Source organism: Desarmillaria tabescens (genome assembly GCF_030435595.1).
Source record: "Desarmillaria tabescens strain CCBAS 213 chromosome Unknown EV420scaffold_11, whole genome shotgun sequence".
In the NCBI taxonomy this organism is placed as follows: Eukaryota; Fungi; Basidiomycota; class Agaricomycetes; order Agaricales; family Physalacriaceae; genus Desarmillaria; species Desarmillaria tabescens.
Window position 1 is genome coordinate 745,333 of NW_026848310.1, and position 14,656 is coordinate 759,988.

General features: G+C 49.1%; 7 protein-coding genes across 7 annotated transcripts; 3 read left to right on the forward strand and 4 right to left on the reverse strand.

Moving 5' to 3' along the window:
* Window positions 1-477: 477 nt before the first annotated feature.
* EV420DRAFT_1619640 (L-Aspartase-like protein) lies at window positions 478-3,249 on the forward strand (the record flags this gene model as incomplete). Its single annotated transcript, XM_060475502.1, has 12 exons — window positions 478-614; window positions 665-864; window positions 915-1,065; window positions 1,118-1,171; window positions 1,221-1,309; window positions 1,361-1,396; window positions 1,455-1,759; window positions 1,812-2,040; window positions 2,103-2,391; window positions 2,454-2,545; window positions 2,603-3,123; window positions 3,178-3,249. The coding sequence occupies 12 exons, from the start codon at window positions 478-480 to the stop codon at window positions 3,247-3,249; spliced, it is 2,175 nt and encodes a 724-aa protein (XP_060333071.1).
* A 185-nt stretch (window positions 3,250-3,434) lies between these two features.
* EV420DRAFT_1477992 (mitochondrial iron ion transporter) lies at window positions 3,435-4,768 on the reverse strand (the record flags this gene model as incomplete). The annotated part of the gene is made up of 4 exons (XM_060469453.1): window positions 3,435-3,778; window positions 3,838-4,344; window positions 4,392-4,520; window positions 4,576-4,768. 4 exons carry the CDS (start codon window positions 4,766-4,768, stop codon window positions 3,435-3,437), a joined length of 1,173 nt encoding a protein of 390 aa, XP_060333072.1.
* Window positions 4,769-5,217: 449 nt separating this feature from the next.
* EV420DRAFT_1619642 (uncharacterized protein) lies at window positions 5,218-6,752 on the reverse strand (the record flags this gene model as incomplete). Its single annotated transcript, XM_060475503.1, has 9 exons — window positions 5,218-5,380; window positions 5,434-5,588; window positions 5,653-5,762; window positions 5,807-5,916; window positions 5,949-5,955; window positions 6,028-6,044; window positions 6,099-6,217; window positions 6,268-6,540; window positions 6,594-6,752. The coding sequence occupies 9 exons, from the start codon at window positions 6,750-6,752 to the stop codon at window positions 5,218-5,220; spliced, it is 1,113 nt and encodes a 370-aa protein (XP_060333073.1).
* A 202-nt stretch (window positions 6,753-6,954) lies between these two features.
* EV420DRAFT_1477994 (uncharacterized protein) lies at window positions 6,955-8,013 on the forward strand (the record flags this gene model as incomplete). Its single annotated transcript, XM_060469454.1, has 5 exons — window positions 6,955-7,160; window positions 7,221-7,332; window positions 7,383-7,587; window positions 7,639-7,697; window positions 7,747-8,013. The coding sequence occupies 5 exons, from the start codon at window positions 6,955-6,957 to the stop codon at window positions 8,011-8,013; spliced, it is 849 nt and encodes a 282-aa protein (XP_060333074.1).
* A 34-nt stretch (window positions 8,014-8,047) lies between these two features.
* On the reverse strand, window positions 8,048-9,094 carry EV420DRAFT_1640673 (endoplasmic reticulum protein; the record flags this gene model as incomplete). The annotated part of the gene is made up of 1 exon (XM_060477131.1): window positions 8,048-9,094. The coding sequence occupies one exon, from the start codon at window positions 9,092-9,094 to the stop codon at window positions 8,048-8,050; it is 1,047 nt and encodes a 348-aa protein (XP_060333075.1).
* A 137-nt stretch (window positions 9,095-9,231) lies between these two features.
* Window positions 9,232-10,780, reverse strand: EV420DRAFT_1530732 (Alpha/Beta hydrolase protein). Its single transcript, XM_060472619.1, has 3 exons — window positions 10,460-10,780; window positions 10,328-10,411; window positions 9,232-10,273 (listed from the first exon to the last, which is right to left on the reverse strand). Exons 1-3 carry the CDS (start codon window positions 10,588-10,590, stop codon window positions 9,265-9,267), a joined length of 1,224 nt encoding a protein of 407 aa, XP_060333076.1. The 5' UTR covers window positions 10,591-10,780; the 3' UTR covers window positions 9,232-9,264.
* Window positions 10,781-10,904: 124 nt separating this feature from the next.
* Window positions 10,905-14,597, forward strand: EV420DRAFT_1619644 (uncharacterized protein; the record flags this gene model as incomplete). Its single annotated transcript, XM_060475504.1, has 17 exons — window positions 10,905-10,923; window positions 11,045-11,226; window positions 11,279-11,560; window positions 11,610-11,685; window positions 11,741-11,895; window positions 11,964-12,105; window positions 12,159-12,483; window positions 12,537-12,701; window positions 12,755-12,865; window positions 12,919-12,994; window positions 13,045-13,139; window positions 13,187-13,233; window positions 13,285-13,553; window positions 13,609-13,635; window positions 13,695-13,854; window positions 13,908-14,193; window positions 14,252-14,597. 17 exons carry the CDS (start codon window positions 10,905-10,907, stop codon window positions 14,595-14,597), a joined length of 2,763 nt encoding a protein of 920 aa, XP_060333077.1.
* Window positions 14,598-14,656: the final 59 nt, after the last annotated feature.

Sequence of the window (14,656 nt, forward strand, 5' to 3'; positions counted from 1 at the left end):
CGACTCACAGATCTCATTTCTCCTGAATTTTCAACCGTGTTCTTACTCCGGACGCCTTTTGAAACCCCAAAAGTCATAACCTGGCAGCCCGGCAGGATCTTGGAACCAATAACATGGATGAGTCAAGTATTCTGGTCTCGCGAGAAATTCTTAACAGAAACCAAAGTTTCCTGCCATCTTTCCTGGTGTACATATCTCCGGGAATTTCAGCTTGAGAATGAATCGTTTGGACATGAGTTGGGTGCTGTACCCAAATGCGACCCCCCATGTTTACCGAGGGTTTTCACCCTTTATGTTATAGGTGTCTGTTTTTATGTTATCTCTGCTCAATTGTGGCTGTCTGACATGCTTTCAAATCATCACGGTCCGTGAAATCACCTCTGCGAACAGTTCCTCGATCTTCGCCGGATCTCATCCGGTCTTAGCGTATAAATCATGTCCCAACCATCCAAGTCGAGTTTACCACCATCTACTCCAATGCCTGCTCCAGTTTTTGACGATATCAACTCCGAAACAAAGTCTGGTAAAGGCGTTGGTGGTATTTCAGGGGCCCACCGCACGCCCAGCCTGCTCGCCAAGTTCTTGGACTCGCACAAAGAACTCAAGAGCTACAGGTAAATAGCTTTTTTTGTAAAGGCGATTTCTCAACTAACAACGTCCATAGGAATGGTCGCCCGGTGAAAGTAGATGGCCACACACTGTCTATCGCAGCTGTCACAGCTGCTGCACGATACAACGCCACAGTGACCTTCGACAGTTCACCCCAAGTTAGAGCCAACGTTATGAAGAGTCGTGCTGTCATCGCCGACAAGGTCGACAATGGAACGAGCGTATATGGAGTTTCTACTGGATTTGGTGGAAGCGGTATGTCATTCAGCTCGCGGCTACACTTGTCATACTAACGTACTTTGCAGCGGACACTCGAACCGACCAACCTCTCAAGCTGGGACAGGCATTGCTACAACACCAACATACTGGAGTATTACCGAGTTCAAATAAGACGCTTGACGTTCTCCCACTACTCGACCCTATGGCTTCCACTAGCATGCCCGAGTCGTGGGTTCGGTAAGTCTGACAGAAGTTACGCAAAACGCGATACTAATTTTAGACAACACAGTGGCGCGATGCTAGTGAGGATGAACTCGTTGATACGTGGCCATTCGGGAGTTCGGTACTTTGTCTTCGTCCTCCATAGCTGGTCCCCGTCTCACGAGATACAGGTGGGAGCTGCTTGAAAAGATAAACGAGCTTCTTCGCGCAAACATCACTCCCGTGGTACCTCTCCGCTCTAGCATCTCGGCATCCGGCGGTATGCCATTCCAATTTGGAGACTTCAATTTAACTCACCCTCTTAACGCAGATTTGTCTCCGCTATCTTATATCGCTGGAACATTAAGTAAGGGATGATACGGTAACACTGATCAAGATGTGGCTGACATATTGGCCAATCACAGTTGCGAACCCCTCCATTCGCGTATTTGATGGCCCCAAGAAGTTTGGTGCACGCAAGATGGTCAGCTCGAAAGATGCGCTCTCTTCGCACGGTATTCAGCCAATCAGCCTGGTCTCTAAAGAAGGATTGGGGATCTTGAACGGAACCGCTTTTTCTGCTTCAGTTGCTTCCCTTGCCCTCAATGATGCCGTTCATCTGGCACTCTTAGCCCAAATATGCACTGCACTCGGTACCGAGGCCCTTAGTGGAACCCTCGGAAATTACGATCCATTCATTCACGCTACTGCACGGCCGCACCCCGGTCAAGTAAGTCTTGTTGTCTAACGCGTTTTACCACGCGTTTTGACGCGTCTACTAGGTTGAGTCGGCAAGCCACATATGGAACCTCCTACAGGGATCGAAATTAGCTAACACACACGAGGAGGAGGTATCCATCACTCAGGACAAGTACTCGCTCCGCCAAGACCGATATCCTCTTAGGACCGCACCTCAATTCCTCGGACCCCAAATTGAGGACATCTTGTCTGCCTTGTCTACGGTGATTCAGGAATGCAACTCGAGTAGGTGCATTCCGCAAAGCGATTTCGGTCAACTGACAAGTCTTCCAAGCAACCGACAACCCTCTCATAGACTGGGGAAACCGGTGAAGTCCACCATGGCGGTAACTTCCAGGCCATGGCTGTCTCCAATGCAATGGAAAAGACCAGGCTAGCACTTCATCATATCGGGAGACTACTCTTTGCTCAAAGCACCGAACTCGTAAATCCGGCCATGAACCACGGTTTACCTCCCTCTCTGGCTGCGTCGGATCCATCTTTGAACTACCATGGTAAAGGCGTTGATATCGCAACCGCCGCGTATGTTGCGGAGCTCGGATACCTAGCCAGTCCCGTTACAACCCACATTCCGTCGGCTGAGATGCATAATCAAGCTGTCAAGTAAGCTCCTCGGTCTGCGTTCCATATCACAGAAATTGGAGTTAAATTGTTGTTATCTTCAGTTCGTTGGCGTTAATTTCGGCTCGTGCAACTGTCAATGCTTTGGAGGTTTTGACTATGCTTATGTCCTCCTATCTCTACCTGTTGTGTCAAGGTAAGCCAGATATATCGCTCTTGCGCAAGCTCTGGATTGCATATTGATTTATCTTAGCTGTTGACCTTCGAGCTTTACGAAGAGAGTTCAATACGAGACTTCGAGCAATCCTCTCAGAAGAGCTATCAGCTATCCTGGGATCTCAACTTTCCTCTCAAGAAATCAACATCTCCGTTTCTTCCATGTGGGAAGTGGTTCAGAACACCTTGGATAAGACGAGCACCATGGATGCAGTTGATCAAATGAGAGAAGTCGCAACGGCATGTATCCCTGCACTGATCGAAACCGTTTCACGTTCGAATGCTGCCAGTAATGCCCTCTCATCCATATCCCAATTCCGTACAAACGTGTCCTCTAAGGCTACCAAGCTTATGAGTGAGCTTCGCTCTAGTTACCTTTCGGGCGGGCGGGGAGCGGCACCTGCTAGCCTTTACTTGGGTAAGACGCGGGCGGTGTATGAATACATCCGTATCAGCCTTGGCGTCAGGATGCATGGAGCAGAAAACTTCGGCAGTTTCCCCAACGGTCTAGGTGTCGACGACGTTACCATTGGTCAGAATATTACCGCTATATTTGAGGTTTGTCACAATAAACGTTCTCAATTGTTTACTAATCTAACCCGTGAATTTCAGGCTATTCGAGATGGAAAATTCCAAGACACTGTCGCTGATTTATTCGAAGCTTTGCCTCGCGCCAAGTTATAAATCAATACCTATACACACTCTAGAATTTCGTGCTTACACTTTGCACATCAGAACAATTTTACGGATTAGATACCTCATCACACCTAAATAGTTCATCACTGTACGCAGAATATCAAGCTCGAATGTAAAATACATATACCGCGAAAATAAAGATATACAAGATAAGTCTCGAGATCAAGTGGGTTCTAAGTATCGACAGGATTGAACTTGACTCTTACTTCTGCTACTTCCTTTCTTGCTTGCATCAGAGTTTGTGATATCTTTTCCTCTAGGGAGGCAGTTTGAAGGACGCTGAGGGAGCTGGGTACATCAGCAATGAGGTCGACGTAAACTAATGAACCGGCATGTCTAGCACGAAGGTGGCGCACTGCCAATAGGGCAGGTGACGATGAGGGCTCCAGGAGTGGATTAAGCGTATGCTTGAGAGAATGTCGGGTCTTCGCGGAAACACTAGCGTCCGTAAGGTCCGACCATGAACCCGCAAGAAGGCTCAAACCTTGTCTAAGAATGACAATGGATACAAGGAGACCTGTACAGAAATAACGGTCATTGGGGTACCAGTCGTGTGGTAACTTTGACGGTACTCACCTCCAATAGGATCTAACGGCAGAGCGGGAAACCACCAAGTTCCCAGAATGGCGAACAACGCTACTAAACTCGAGTAGGCGTCGCTCCGATGGTGGTAGGCATTGGCCAGAAGAACTGGGCTATGTTCTTCGTCTGCCACCTTTTTGGTCAGTCTGTACATCCACTCTTTGACGCATATACTGAGTGCAGCGAACCATGCCGCGTTTGGATCTACCGCATGGACGTGATCATGATGCATCAAGACTTCAGGTACTGGCACTACAAAAGTAACATTGTTCAGCACTTCCTGCAGAGCGCCAGTGGGCATGGTCGACGCGGTTTCTGCAAGAGCAGTTATCAGAAGGTGGTACGAATGAAACCCGATGCCAAGGGCGCCTCCAATCAGAAGGAGCGACATCGTCGACGCGCCGAGCGTTTCGAACTTTGCAAAGCCATAAGGGTACCGTTCTGATGGTGGTCTTCGCGAAAGTCTCCAGCACACGAGCGTGACAAAGTCTCCGAGCATATCTACGTGATGTCAGCAAAAAAGACGCGATGGAACGGAAGGGACGCACCGCTGAGAGAATGTCCTGCGTCTGCCAAGAGGGAAGCAGAGTGCAGGTACCAACCGGCGACGCCCTTGATTAGAGTAAGACCAATATTGGATCCCAGTCCCATGAGTGTTACTCGACTCCCTCTGTCGCCTGTAGGAATACAGAACTCAGTAAAGCAACCACGGTGGAATAACAAGAGACGCACCTTTTCCCTCGAGCGCAGCTATGATGCTCTCAGCATCGCCGTGGCCTTCATGTGAATGAGAGTGACCGAATATTGAGTGAGAGTGTGAGTGGGAATGACCGTGCTCGTCGTCGGACGAGTTGTGGGCACTGTCGGAGCTGGAAGCAGACTTCTTGTCGCTGGCCTTGGAAGAATGCTGACGACGCTGGGCCATGGTGGAAGATACGGAAAAAGAGTGAAAGTGAAAAGGAGGTTTTTCCGAGAAATGAAGGGATTTATAGCTGCGCGAACTGGACACGTTGAACTTTCTCAGGTGAACTGATGGCGGCGAAAGTCGCAGTCGCTGAGAGCAGCAGACCAAGGACGGCGACAGCGACGACGAGGGGGGCAGTAGGAGACGATAGGCTGTGGGCCAACGCTTGGGTACTGTTGGCATCACTTTACCGTATACCTCGACAGGCTTGATGCGGTCCCCACTGCCAGTTCGTCAAGAAATTCTGATCCTGGCACTGACTGCCTGGCGATCTCTGTACGAAGCGGAGTGCCGCAGTCGCAAATATTACAGATCACGATTGTCGTCTGCTTCTCCAAAATTTCTTACAAAAATATGTCGTGCTATAGGCTCATCGATATTTGTAACTGCGATAGCCATTCTAATCGAATTTACAATTCTCCGCTCGGATACAGACTCTGTAATACTCCGACTACTTTGTCATACACTCCCTGCTCTTTGCCCCCGAGCGCTAGCTCGGCAATTTTTTCTACATCCTCCTTTGGTACCTTGTATTCTTCCAGACTCGATTTCAGACCAAGTGAGGTCACCAACCTGTGTGCATATAAATTTCTGAAAGAAATATCCAGGCATATTTGCAAGCTCACTCTTGTATAAGTCGTGAAAGTAGCAGCACATCCTGATCCAGATTGCCCGTCGTTTGGCGCCTGTAAGTAGAACAGCGCCTTGGAAAGCGCCTCCTTTGTTTTCTTGCGATTCTATTTCCGCCCTCAGCGCCACGACTGGTGAGAGAAGTGATGCACTATTTTCATTAATTTCGCGCCGCCCGCGGACATAACCATAGTAATTATATTAGTCGCACTCACCGATGTGATACCATGCGGGATTCCGTAAGTCGCTCCCAACCTGTGGCCTAGAGCATGCGACAACCCCAACGGACTGAACCAGGAATCAGGTTTTTCCGATACACGATCAGCTCCAAACTAACCTGTACCGTTCCTAGCTTCAATGGCCACAGACTCATCCACGACGCGATTTGAAGCTTTTGGCGGACCACAACATCCTGTGGGTTAGCTTTCGATACCGGGAGATATGTGAAAAGGTCCGCAATTCGCTGCGTAACATAACACCTTGACGGGATGAGGGCGTTTCGTTTCTATACAAGTTTTCTTTGAATATGATGAGTACGCCATTTTCCATGACACATCCTTTCACGTACCAACGGCATGGTCAAGGCGCACGAATGCCTGTTGACAACCTAGGTTGAAAATGATTAAATTGGTAAATGTAACGCGACAGTTGAGGAATGTACCATAACCGCTCTGGTGTCGGTAAAGTCAGTTCGGCATCTAGTATGACTCCCGCGGGCGCAAGTTTTTGGGACGTTACCCCAACTTTATGACCCTGATCATTTGTAAAGCCCGCACCGATCTGGATATTCAACTTGGTAAGATCGATTGTACGAATTGAACGACGCTTACTGTGTATTCTGCAGCGCTTAAAGTTGTCGGAATGGCTATCTGAAGGAGTGTAGGGCCACCAGTTTCTTCCTGGTTGTAGTGGAGGATAGCCTTTGCGGCGTCGATTGGTGATCCCCCTCCGACAGAGACAATAACATCGCACTCGTAATCACGAAAAACCTTGACACCGCGTCGTATACCCGCAACGGGAGCGTGCTCTCCAATCTCGTAGAAGGTGGCACCGTAGGCTCCATTGTCCTTAAGGATTGCTTCAATTTTTTTCACCACATCTGTCTAAGGACAGTGCGTCAAGATATATCAGCATCAGGAAAGCAACCGAGACTCGCCTTGTTGACGAGACTCTTCGTGGTCACTATTAGTGCCTTGCGCACCCCCAGCGTCGAAAGAAGGGCCGGTAGCGCGGTGGATACAGACCCAGGGCCGTAGAATACTCCAGATAGCGTATCAGTATAGCCATAAAAGCCTTGCAAAGAGCTGGGAGCCATTAGTAAGAAGCGAGAGAAAAATCTCTTTGCGTCTAGTTATATATATCCCCCTGGAGCAGTGAAATCCATGGCTGTATGCTGATTTCGTGATGGAGAATGCCCAATAAAGTATCCGAGATCGGCCAGAGATTAGTCACTGCAAGCGAAGAGATACCCAAAAGTACATCATGAATTCCACGCAGACTGCATTTGGTCTTCTGGCATGTTGCGACTCGGAGAAAAGCCTGTCGTGCTGCGTGTCCGACTCCCTCCACCAGTGCTAGCGAACACCAGAACAATGTTTATCCGCTCTATGTCACCTTCGCCGACATGGAAAGCGGGTCAAGGGGTCTCGGAGGAGCAGTCGTCGTGGAGAAAGGCCATTGATGGACCACGCAAGTCGTGGAACCTGGAGGAGATACCGTCAACGTTAGTGTCATGGTTTTACTCGGTGCCACTGCCACATCATAATATACTTACTGTTTGCAGAGACGTATACAAACTGCTGACCTCCGCCATTGTCCCTCGTCCTATTGCTCTCACATCGTCCTTATCACCAGATGGCGTACTCAATCTGGCACCATTTAGCTACTTCTCCATGGTTCGTATCATTTGTCCAGACTTCATCGATCACATACCAATATATTCTAGGTATCTTCCAACCCTCCGATGCTCAGCATCTCATTTAGTTTATCGTCAAGACGAAAGAAAGACACCCGGGAGAATGTCCTAGCTACCAAGGAATTCACTGTCAACATAATCAGCCAAGCTTTTGTCGAGGCAGCCAACATCACTTCGGTAGAGTCATCTGAAGCTGATGAATGGGTTCTCAGTGGGTTAATCTATGGAACCGAGTGTGAGTTTTTTTTGGCTAGATTATCTTTAGCAGTTGATAAATTGCCCACAGACGCAGGTCAAGCCGGCACGAGTGAAAGAGAGCGCATTCTCCATGGAGTGCGAGGTGCGGTTAAACTTTGAATGATACTTGGTATAAATTGATGGTTTCATACTTCAGCTTTATTCCTATCAGGACATCACGCCTGTCGGGGCCACTGAGCCGACGGCGACTGTTGTGCTGGGATTGATACGATATGCCCACGCCATGGAATCGGTTCTGGATAGCGATGGCACTAGAGTTGACCCCGATAAATTGCAAGTGGTCGCTCGCATGGGAGGCGAGACGTACAGCAAAGTCGTGGAGGGATTTGATATTGCTCGCCCAAAGTGGAAGGATCTCAATGCGGTGTACCTTGATTTGTTGGGGAAGAAGAAAGATAGATAACCACCGACGATATGATACAGTTCCTGCATGAACCCTATGTGGAAATCCAGTCTGCAATCTCTCTGAGCGCATTACTTCTCTCTGGCTCCTGCCAGGAAAATAGAATATAATCATGAGACCCTCCTTCAGCTTCAAAATACCTTAGTTTCGAGCCTAAATCCTTTTGCATTCGGTCTCTTAGCAGATGTATTTGAGGTACAAGGTTCTCAGCACCCCCCGCGACAATGAATGTCGGCGGGAATCCCTTGAAGTGAATGCTGAGCGCCGGATTACGGGACGCGGGCGATATGTATGGATTAATTTCTGCTGCGCCCCACCCATTGGGCCCTAAGAAAGCCCGTTTAGCGTCGTCAATGCCATGGGGTTCGGGATCATAGTCGACGTGTAGCTTCAGGGTGCTTGGTGATAACGGCACGTCATGGGATAACCCAACATCGCACCAAGGAGAGAGAAGTAGCAATGAAGACGGCACGGGGAGATTTGTCCTGTTTGAGACAAGATATCGTGTGAGGGCAAGAGCGAGATTCCCTCCAGCCGAGTCTCCCTCGACGATAATGTCAATGGGAGATATGTGAAGGGTGTTGACCAGGTAATGGTACCCCGATAGCGCATCGAACAGTGCAGCAGGGAATGCATTTTCATGGATCGTTGAAAGACGATATTCGATGGCGAATGCACGAGTGACAGACGGGCAGCTTTTGAGAATGGTGGCTGGAATGGTAGCCAGAAGGCTCGATGGGTGTGCAGTGCCTTCATAGTATCCTCCACCATGTAGCGAATACAGAACCTTCTCCCCTCTCTTCGCCGGCGACAATGATGAGTTTGCTGGTATCCAATACCCTGGTATGCGAACTGGAACTGCCCTCGACGCGGAGGCGAGCATCCGTAGCTCGTCAGAAATTTCCGACGACGGCAATGGCTCGACCCAGACGCCGCCTGAGTTGGGCACGAGTTTTCTATGGCTGGGTTCCTCCCATGGCAAGATAGGGCCTGTTTTCGCGGTGATATATACAAGTTGTCGGAGGAGTTGAACGAGCACCGTTCGCGAGACGCTCCATGACTGCCGCGGGCGTCGTATCATGGAGAGAACAATCCATATTGGTAGACGAATGGCGAGAGTAACCGCTAACTGGTATAGCAGGTAGATGAACTTCCATGGATGCCGAGTATATATGCTGTCTGACAGTGACATTGTGGTGGTGGTATAAAAGGAACAAGTGCTCGCAAATTCCCGTATGGGGTATTTTCTACTTAGAGCCGTGCTTGGACTGGGTTTGCCAACCATTCTGCAACGGCCTTGTATGTTTCCCTCCGCTCAGGTTCCCACTCAGTAAAGGCAACGTAGTCGTGTATGCCTTCGGCAGCCTCGTAGTATCCCATTTTATTCTCCCCAAGATCCCTGACCATCCTTTCTTTGAGCGTCCGTATTACGCCCAGTAACACTTCTGCTCCCCCAGCCACGATGAACGTCCTCGGGAATCCCTTGAAGTCGACCTTCATTCGAGGGTCGATGGAGGCTGGTGACATGTACGGGTTCACTGATATGGCGTCTTTACCGTTTTGGCCGCAGAACATTTTCCTTGCATAGTCTGACTCTGCCATTCCACCGATATAGTCTGTCATTGAGTTTTTCGCAGCGATGGATCCCAGGGTGAAGTGTGATGTGCCTATATCTGCCCACGGCGAGAACAAAACCAGCGCAGATGGCGGTGGGGGCACTGGTAAACCCTCAGCATTATTCTGAGACTCGACAAGATATCTTGTCAATGCCAAAGCTAAATTCCCGCCAGCGGAATCACCCTCGATGATGATATCTGTGGGCAAGAAGCCGATATCATTTACAAGATACACATATGCGGCTAGCGCATCCAACAGAGCTGCTGGGAAAGCACCAGCCGAGGTCTTTGATAACCGATACTCCACACAAAAAAGACGCTGTACTGATGCGACGTTTTTCAGCAGTCCTTTCGCGATGGTAGCAGTGGGGTCATCGGGATGAGCAGAATAACGGATATATGCTCCTCCATGGAAGGACAAGACGACCTTTTCACCGGCAGTAGGCGAGGAACCAAACTCAATATTGGATCCCTTTCTATGGACCCAGTATCCGGGAATACGCGTAGGCAACACTTTCGAGACATCTGCCATAGACTTCAAGCTCTTGGTCATGAATTTGTTGGCCGGAGGAATCCAAACGCCTTCTATTCCAACACCTGGGGTGATGGCAAGGTGATTTGGAGTGACGTAGATAGGACCGGTCCTACGTGAAGCCAATATGTCAACCGTTCGTTATGCGTAAGCCTAAATAACACACTGAGAAGTGATATACATAAAATGTCGAAACAGTCGAAGAAATAGGACGCGCTTCAACGGCCATGTTGGCCTTGGGCGGAGGGATCTACCGGAAATCAGACAGAATACCGGCAACACAGCGAGACAGACGAACTTTGGCACAGCAAGAAAGAACCAGATGGGCAAGCGAAAGAAAATGGTCGTAAACAGCTGGTAGGCCAGATAAATTTGTTTCGCTGGTTGTCCAGAATAGCTGTATAATGCCGCTGGTTGGTCCTTGGACATGGTGGGAAAAGGATGACAAGGATTTCCGGCCGTCGGGTGGTGTGATGTCGGAGACTTTGACGAACTTTCTAATGTTGTCTTATTTACTCATTATCGATACATTGATGTCGAATTACCGAGAGAATTGCGGGGCTACGTGTAAGTCCCAAATGCGGAGGATTTACTATTTGGATGTGATTCAAACAGGGCCCGATGACAAGCAGATCCAAGTAGATCCGCAAAATTTGGAAACCATTTGTTACAAGCCACTGTGCCAACAATTACACTTCTTGTTTATCTTCGCGCTACACTTTCCTCATTTCTGATTTCTTGCAATGTCCATGAAAGCTGTACGTTCAATTCGAATCTTTCTTCATCTTGTATTAAGCGTTTTTATCTTGTCTTAGATCGTGAAATGTGAAGCTATTCTGTTTCATCCTGGCGTTTTGGTTCTCATTGGTTTTTTCTGCATCAGCCGTCATTTCTGGCGATTCCCTTGTACTTCGTGGTCGTCCCGGGCCTCAGGGACAGCCTCCAAAAGAAAGGTGTGTTTCCCTTTGTCGTGTGATGTCGACGTGTCTTGTGACGCCGTACAGGATTCTCCATCTTGCAGACGTAGGAGCACCTCGTATGGGCTCCTCCACTAGGGAGGATGAGGTACGGTGCCACTCTTGTTGCCATGTGAACGTGCCAATTCATCGTCCCTCAGCCTTGGGCGTTCGAGTCTCGCGAGTTCCTACGAGCCCTTGCCGTAGGAAAGGAAATCTCATTCACGTCTACACACTCTTTACCGCCCAACGACGATATGCCACGCGATTTTGGCACAGCTGAGATTGGCGGACTCGACGTCGCATCAGAACTACTCAGAAACGGATGGGCTAAAGTTAAAGAAATCAAACGCGAACCTACTGACGAGGACGCGCGCAAACGCGAGCTTGAAAACGAGGCAAAATCAGCTGGCAAAGGGCTATGGAATCCGCATGGTCCCAAGGTGTGTATAGCACGCAATTTCGGATCATCAGTCACAGATATCTCCACAGGCCCGCGCGGTCCATCACACAATGCCTACCGACTCTCAAAGCTTTGTTTCTGAATGGAAAGGGAAATCATTGGACGGTACAATGAATATTCTTGGCCAATCTATCCTATCAAACTCACTCACTTTTTCTAGCTATTGTGGAACAAGTCCGGGATGGAACTACTCTACGGACGCGTCTGCTGATGCCCGATGGAGAACATCAGATCGTCAACATCGCCTTGGCCGGCGTTCGTAGTTCCCGCGTTGCAAGTAAACCAGGAGAAATTTCAGAGCCATGGGGAGAAGAAGTGGGTTATATCACAACTTTGTCATGTACCCTCCTGTGGTTTTTATTGATGAATATATGTCTGGGCAGGCCAAGTTTTTCACTGAGTCTCGCCTTCTTCAACGTCCTGTACGTGTTCAAATATTGTCTCTACCGACATCAACTGCAACACCATTCCAAATTGGTGCCACTGGCAGTGCCCCCGCAACAGCCAGCATTTTTATTGGCCAAGGTTCGTTCAAAAGCGCCAAGTCCTCATGCTGCAATGCTTATGTCTATGTTCAGTTCTACATCCAGCCGGAAACGTCGCAGAATTTCTAGTCGCAGCGGGGCTGGCACGCATTGTTGACTGGCACGCCGGCATGTTGTCGAGTAGCGGTGGAATGGAACGGCTGCGCGCAGCTGAGAAAGTCGCAAAAGAAAAACGTGCATGTCTGTACGCAGTCGCAGCACCTTCTACGTCGAAAAATAACGCCGGCGCTGCGAACGGGAATAACCGAGTATTTGAAGCCACCGTAATCCGAGTCTGGAACGGAGACCAAGTATCGGTCGTTGAGAAGGATACCGGCAAAGAACGGAAACTCCAGTTAAGCTCGACAAGAGGGCCAAAGTAAATTTCTGTTGCTCAGAAAAACTTCGCGTTTATTCATTCCTTTATTCCAGACTTGCGGATCCCAAACAAGCCACCTATGCCCAGGAAGCTAAAGAGTTTTTGCGTAAGAAGCTTATTGGCAAAAATGTTCGCGTCACGATCGATTTTGTCCGCCCTCGCGAGGGTGAATATGACGAACGTGAATGCGCCACCGTTCGATATGGCAACCAAAACGTGTATGTCGTTCTCTCGATACGACTTTTATCGTTGTTGACCAGTTTTCTGTCAGAAACGTAGCAGAACAACTGGTAGAGAAGGGGTATGCCAGCGTCGTACGTCATAAAAGAGACGACGAAGATCGATCATCGGACTACGATAAGTTAATGGCAGCTGAACAGACGTATGTAGATTTCGTTCTTTCATTTATGTCTGCTTCTCTGAATTCCTTTTCAGAGCATCTGCTGAAGCACGAGGTATACACTCTGGGAAAGACATTCCTCCTCCCAAGCAGCCGCTGAATATATCCGAGGTACCCCAAGCTTTTCGATGTACAGTGACCCACCATGACCATCCCCTTAGACCCATTCCCGTGCCAACCAATTCCTCAACGGCTTCAAGAGATTGGGTCGTATACCCGCGGTTGTTGATTATGTTGCCGCGGGGTCGCGTTTCAAGTATGATGTCTATTTACCGTGATGCCTTCTTCTGAACAGTGGAACAGGATCTTCCTTCCCAAGGACAACCAGACCCTGACTTTGGTCCTTGGTGGTGCGTCTCGCCGACTTTCCGTATGACCGATCAACGCCGACTATTTATCAGGTATTCGTGCACCCCGAACTGCACGGAACGCGTCAGAAAAAAGCGAACCGTATGGCACCGAAGCCTTCGAATTTGCGACACGTAGATACATGCAACGCGACGTTGAATTCGAGGTGGATACCATCGATAAATCCGGTGGTTTCATTGGTTCCCTGTATTTGAACAAGACGGAAAATGCCGCTATTACACTCGTAAGAGAAGGGTTGGCTACTGTCCATTCATTTTCTGCGGAGGGTTTACCATGGGCACGGCACTTGTATGACGCTGAGGTTCGTCGGTCCCTTGTGATACTCTCCATTTCCTACTCATGTCTCCCGTTTCCAGGCTGAGGCAAAGGCGGCAAAACGTAATGTAGGTTCTGCCTCCTGTTAGTCTATTGATGCACTAAATACCCCCTTTTTTTCTTGTAGCTATGGAAGGATTACGACGAAGCTGCACAGCAAGAAGCAGAGGCTGTCGTTGAGGACGACGGATCAGAAGCTCTGAAGACCCAGTACCAGGATGTCATCGTTAGTGATATTCGGACAAAGAATGGCTTTGGCTTTTCTGTGCAGATTCTCAGTTCCGAAGGTTTGATCTCTCCTTGTGCTTGGTACTCTTGGTGCTAAAACATAACGCGGTAGGTATCGCGTCGTTGCGTGAACTCATGCGAGACTTTTCCGCCTACCATCAGACCGCAACCGTCGTACCCGCTGGGTTCGTTCCGAAAGGTGGCGACCTAGTCTCAGCCAAGTTTTCGGATGGCTCATGGTACCGCGCAAAAATCCGCCGAGCTTCGCCAATAAAGAAGGAAGCAGAGTTGACCTTCATCGATTACGGAAACCAGGACACGGTATCCTTTGCTAACATCAGACCTCTTGATGCTCGGTTCCGCAACTTGCCAGGTCAGGCGCACGAGGCGCGACTCAGGTCAGCGTCTTCACTTTCCACTTTGCCCTTATTGACATTCATCACTGTTGTTCATTAGTTTCGTGAAACTCGTCGACTCCAATAGTGATTATTACACGGAGGCGATTGATCGCTTCCGCGCCCTATGTGAAGGTCGCAAGTTGGTTGCCAATGTCGATCAGCAAGAAGGCGCGCTCCTTCATCTCCGACTCATAGATCCCTTGGATCCCGCTTCTGCCCAAGACCCCTTGTCATGCATCAATGCGGATCTTCTACGCGATGGACTAGCCACGATAGACCGCAAATGCCGATACTTGCAATCATATCCACACCTCCTCAAGAAGCTTCAATCTTCCGTTCAGGAAGCCAAACGTGAGCGTCTTGGCATGTTCGAATTTGGGGACGTCGAGGAAGACGACGAGTAAGGGCCGTCGTGTTGATTATTTTTTACCATCAGTAAATCAAAGGTTTTACCATGCTTTCA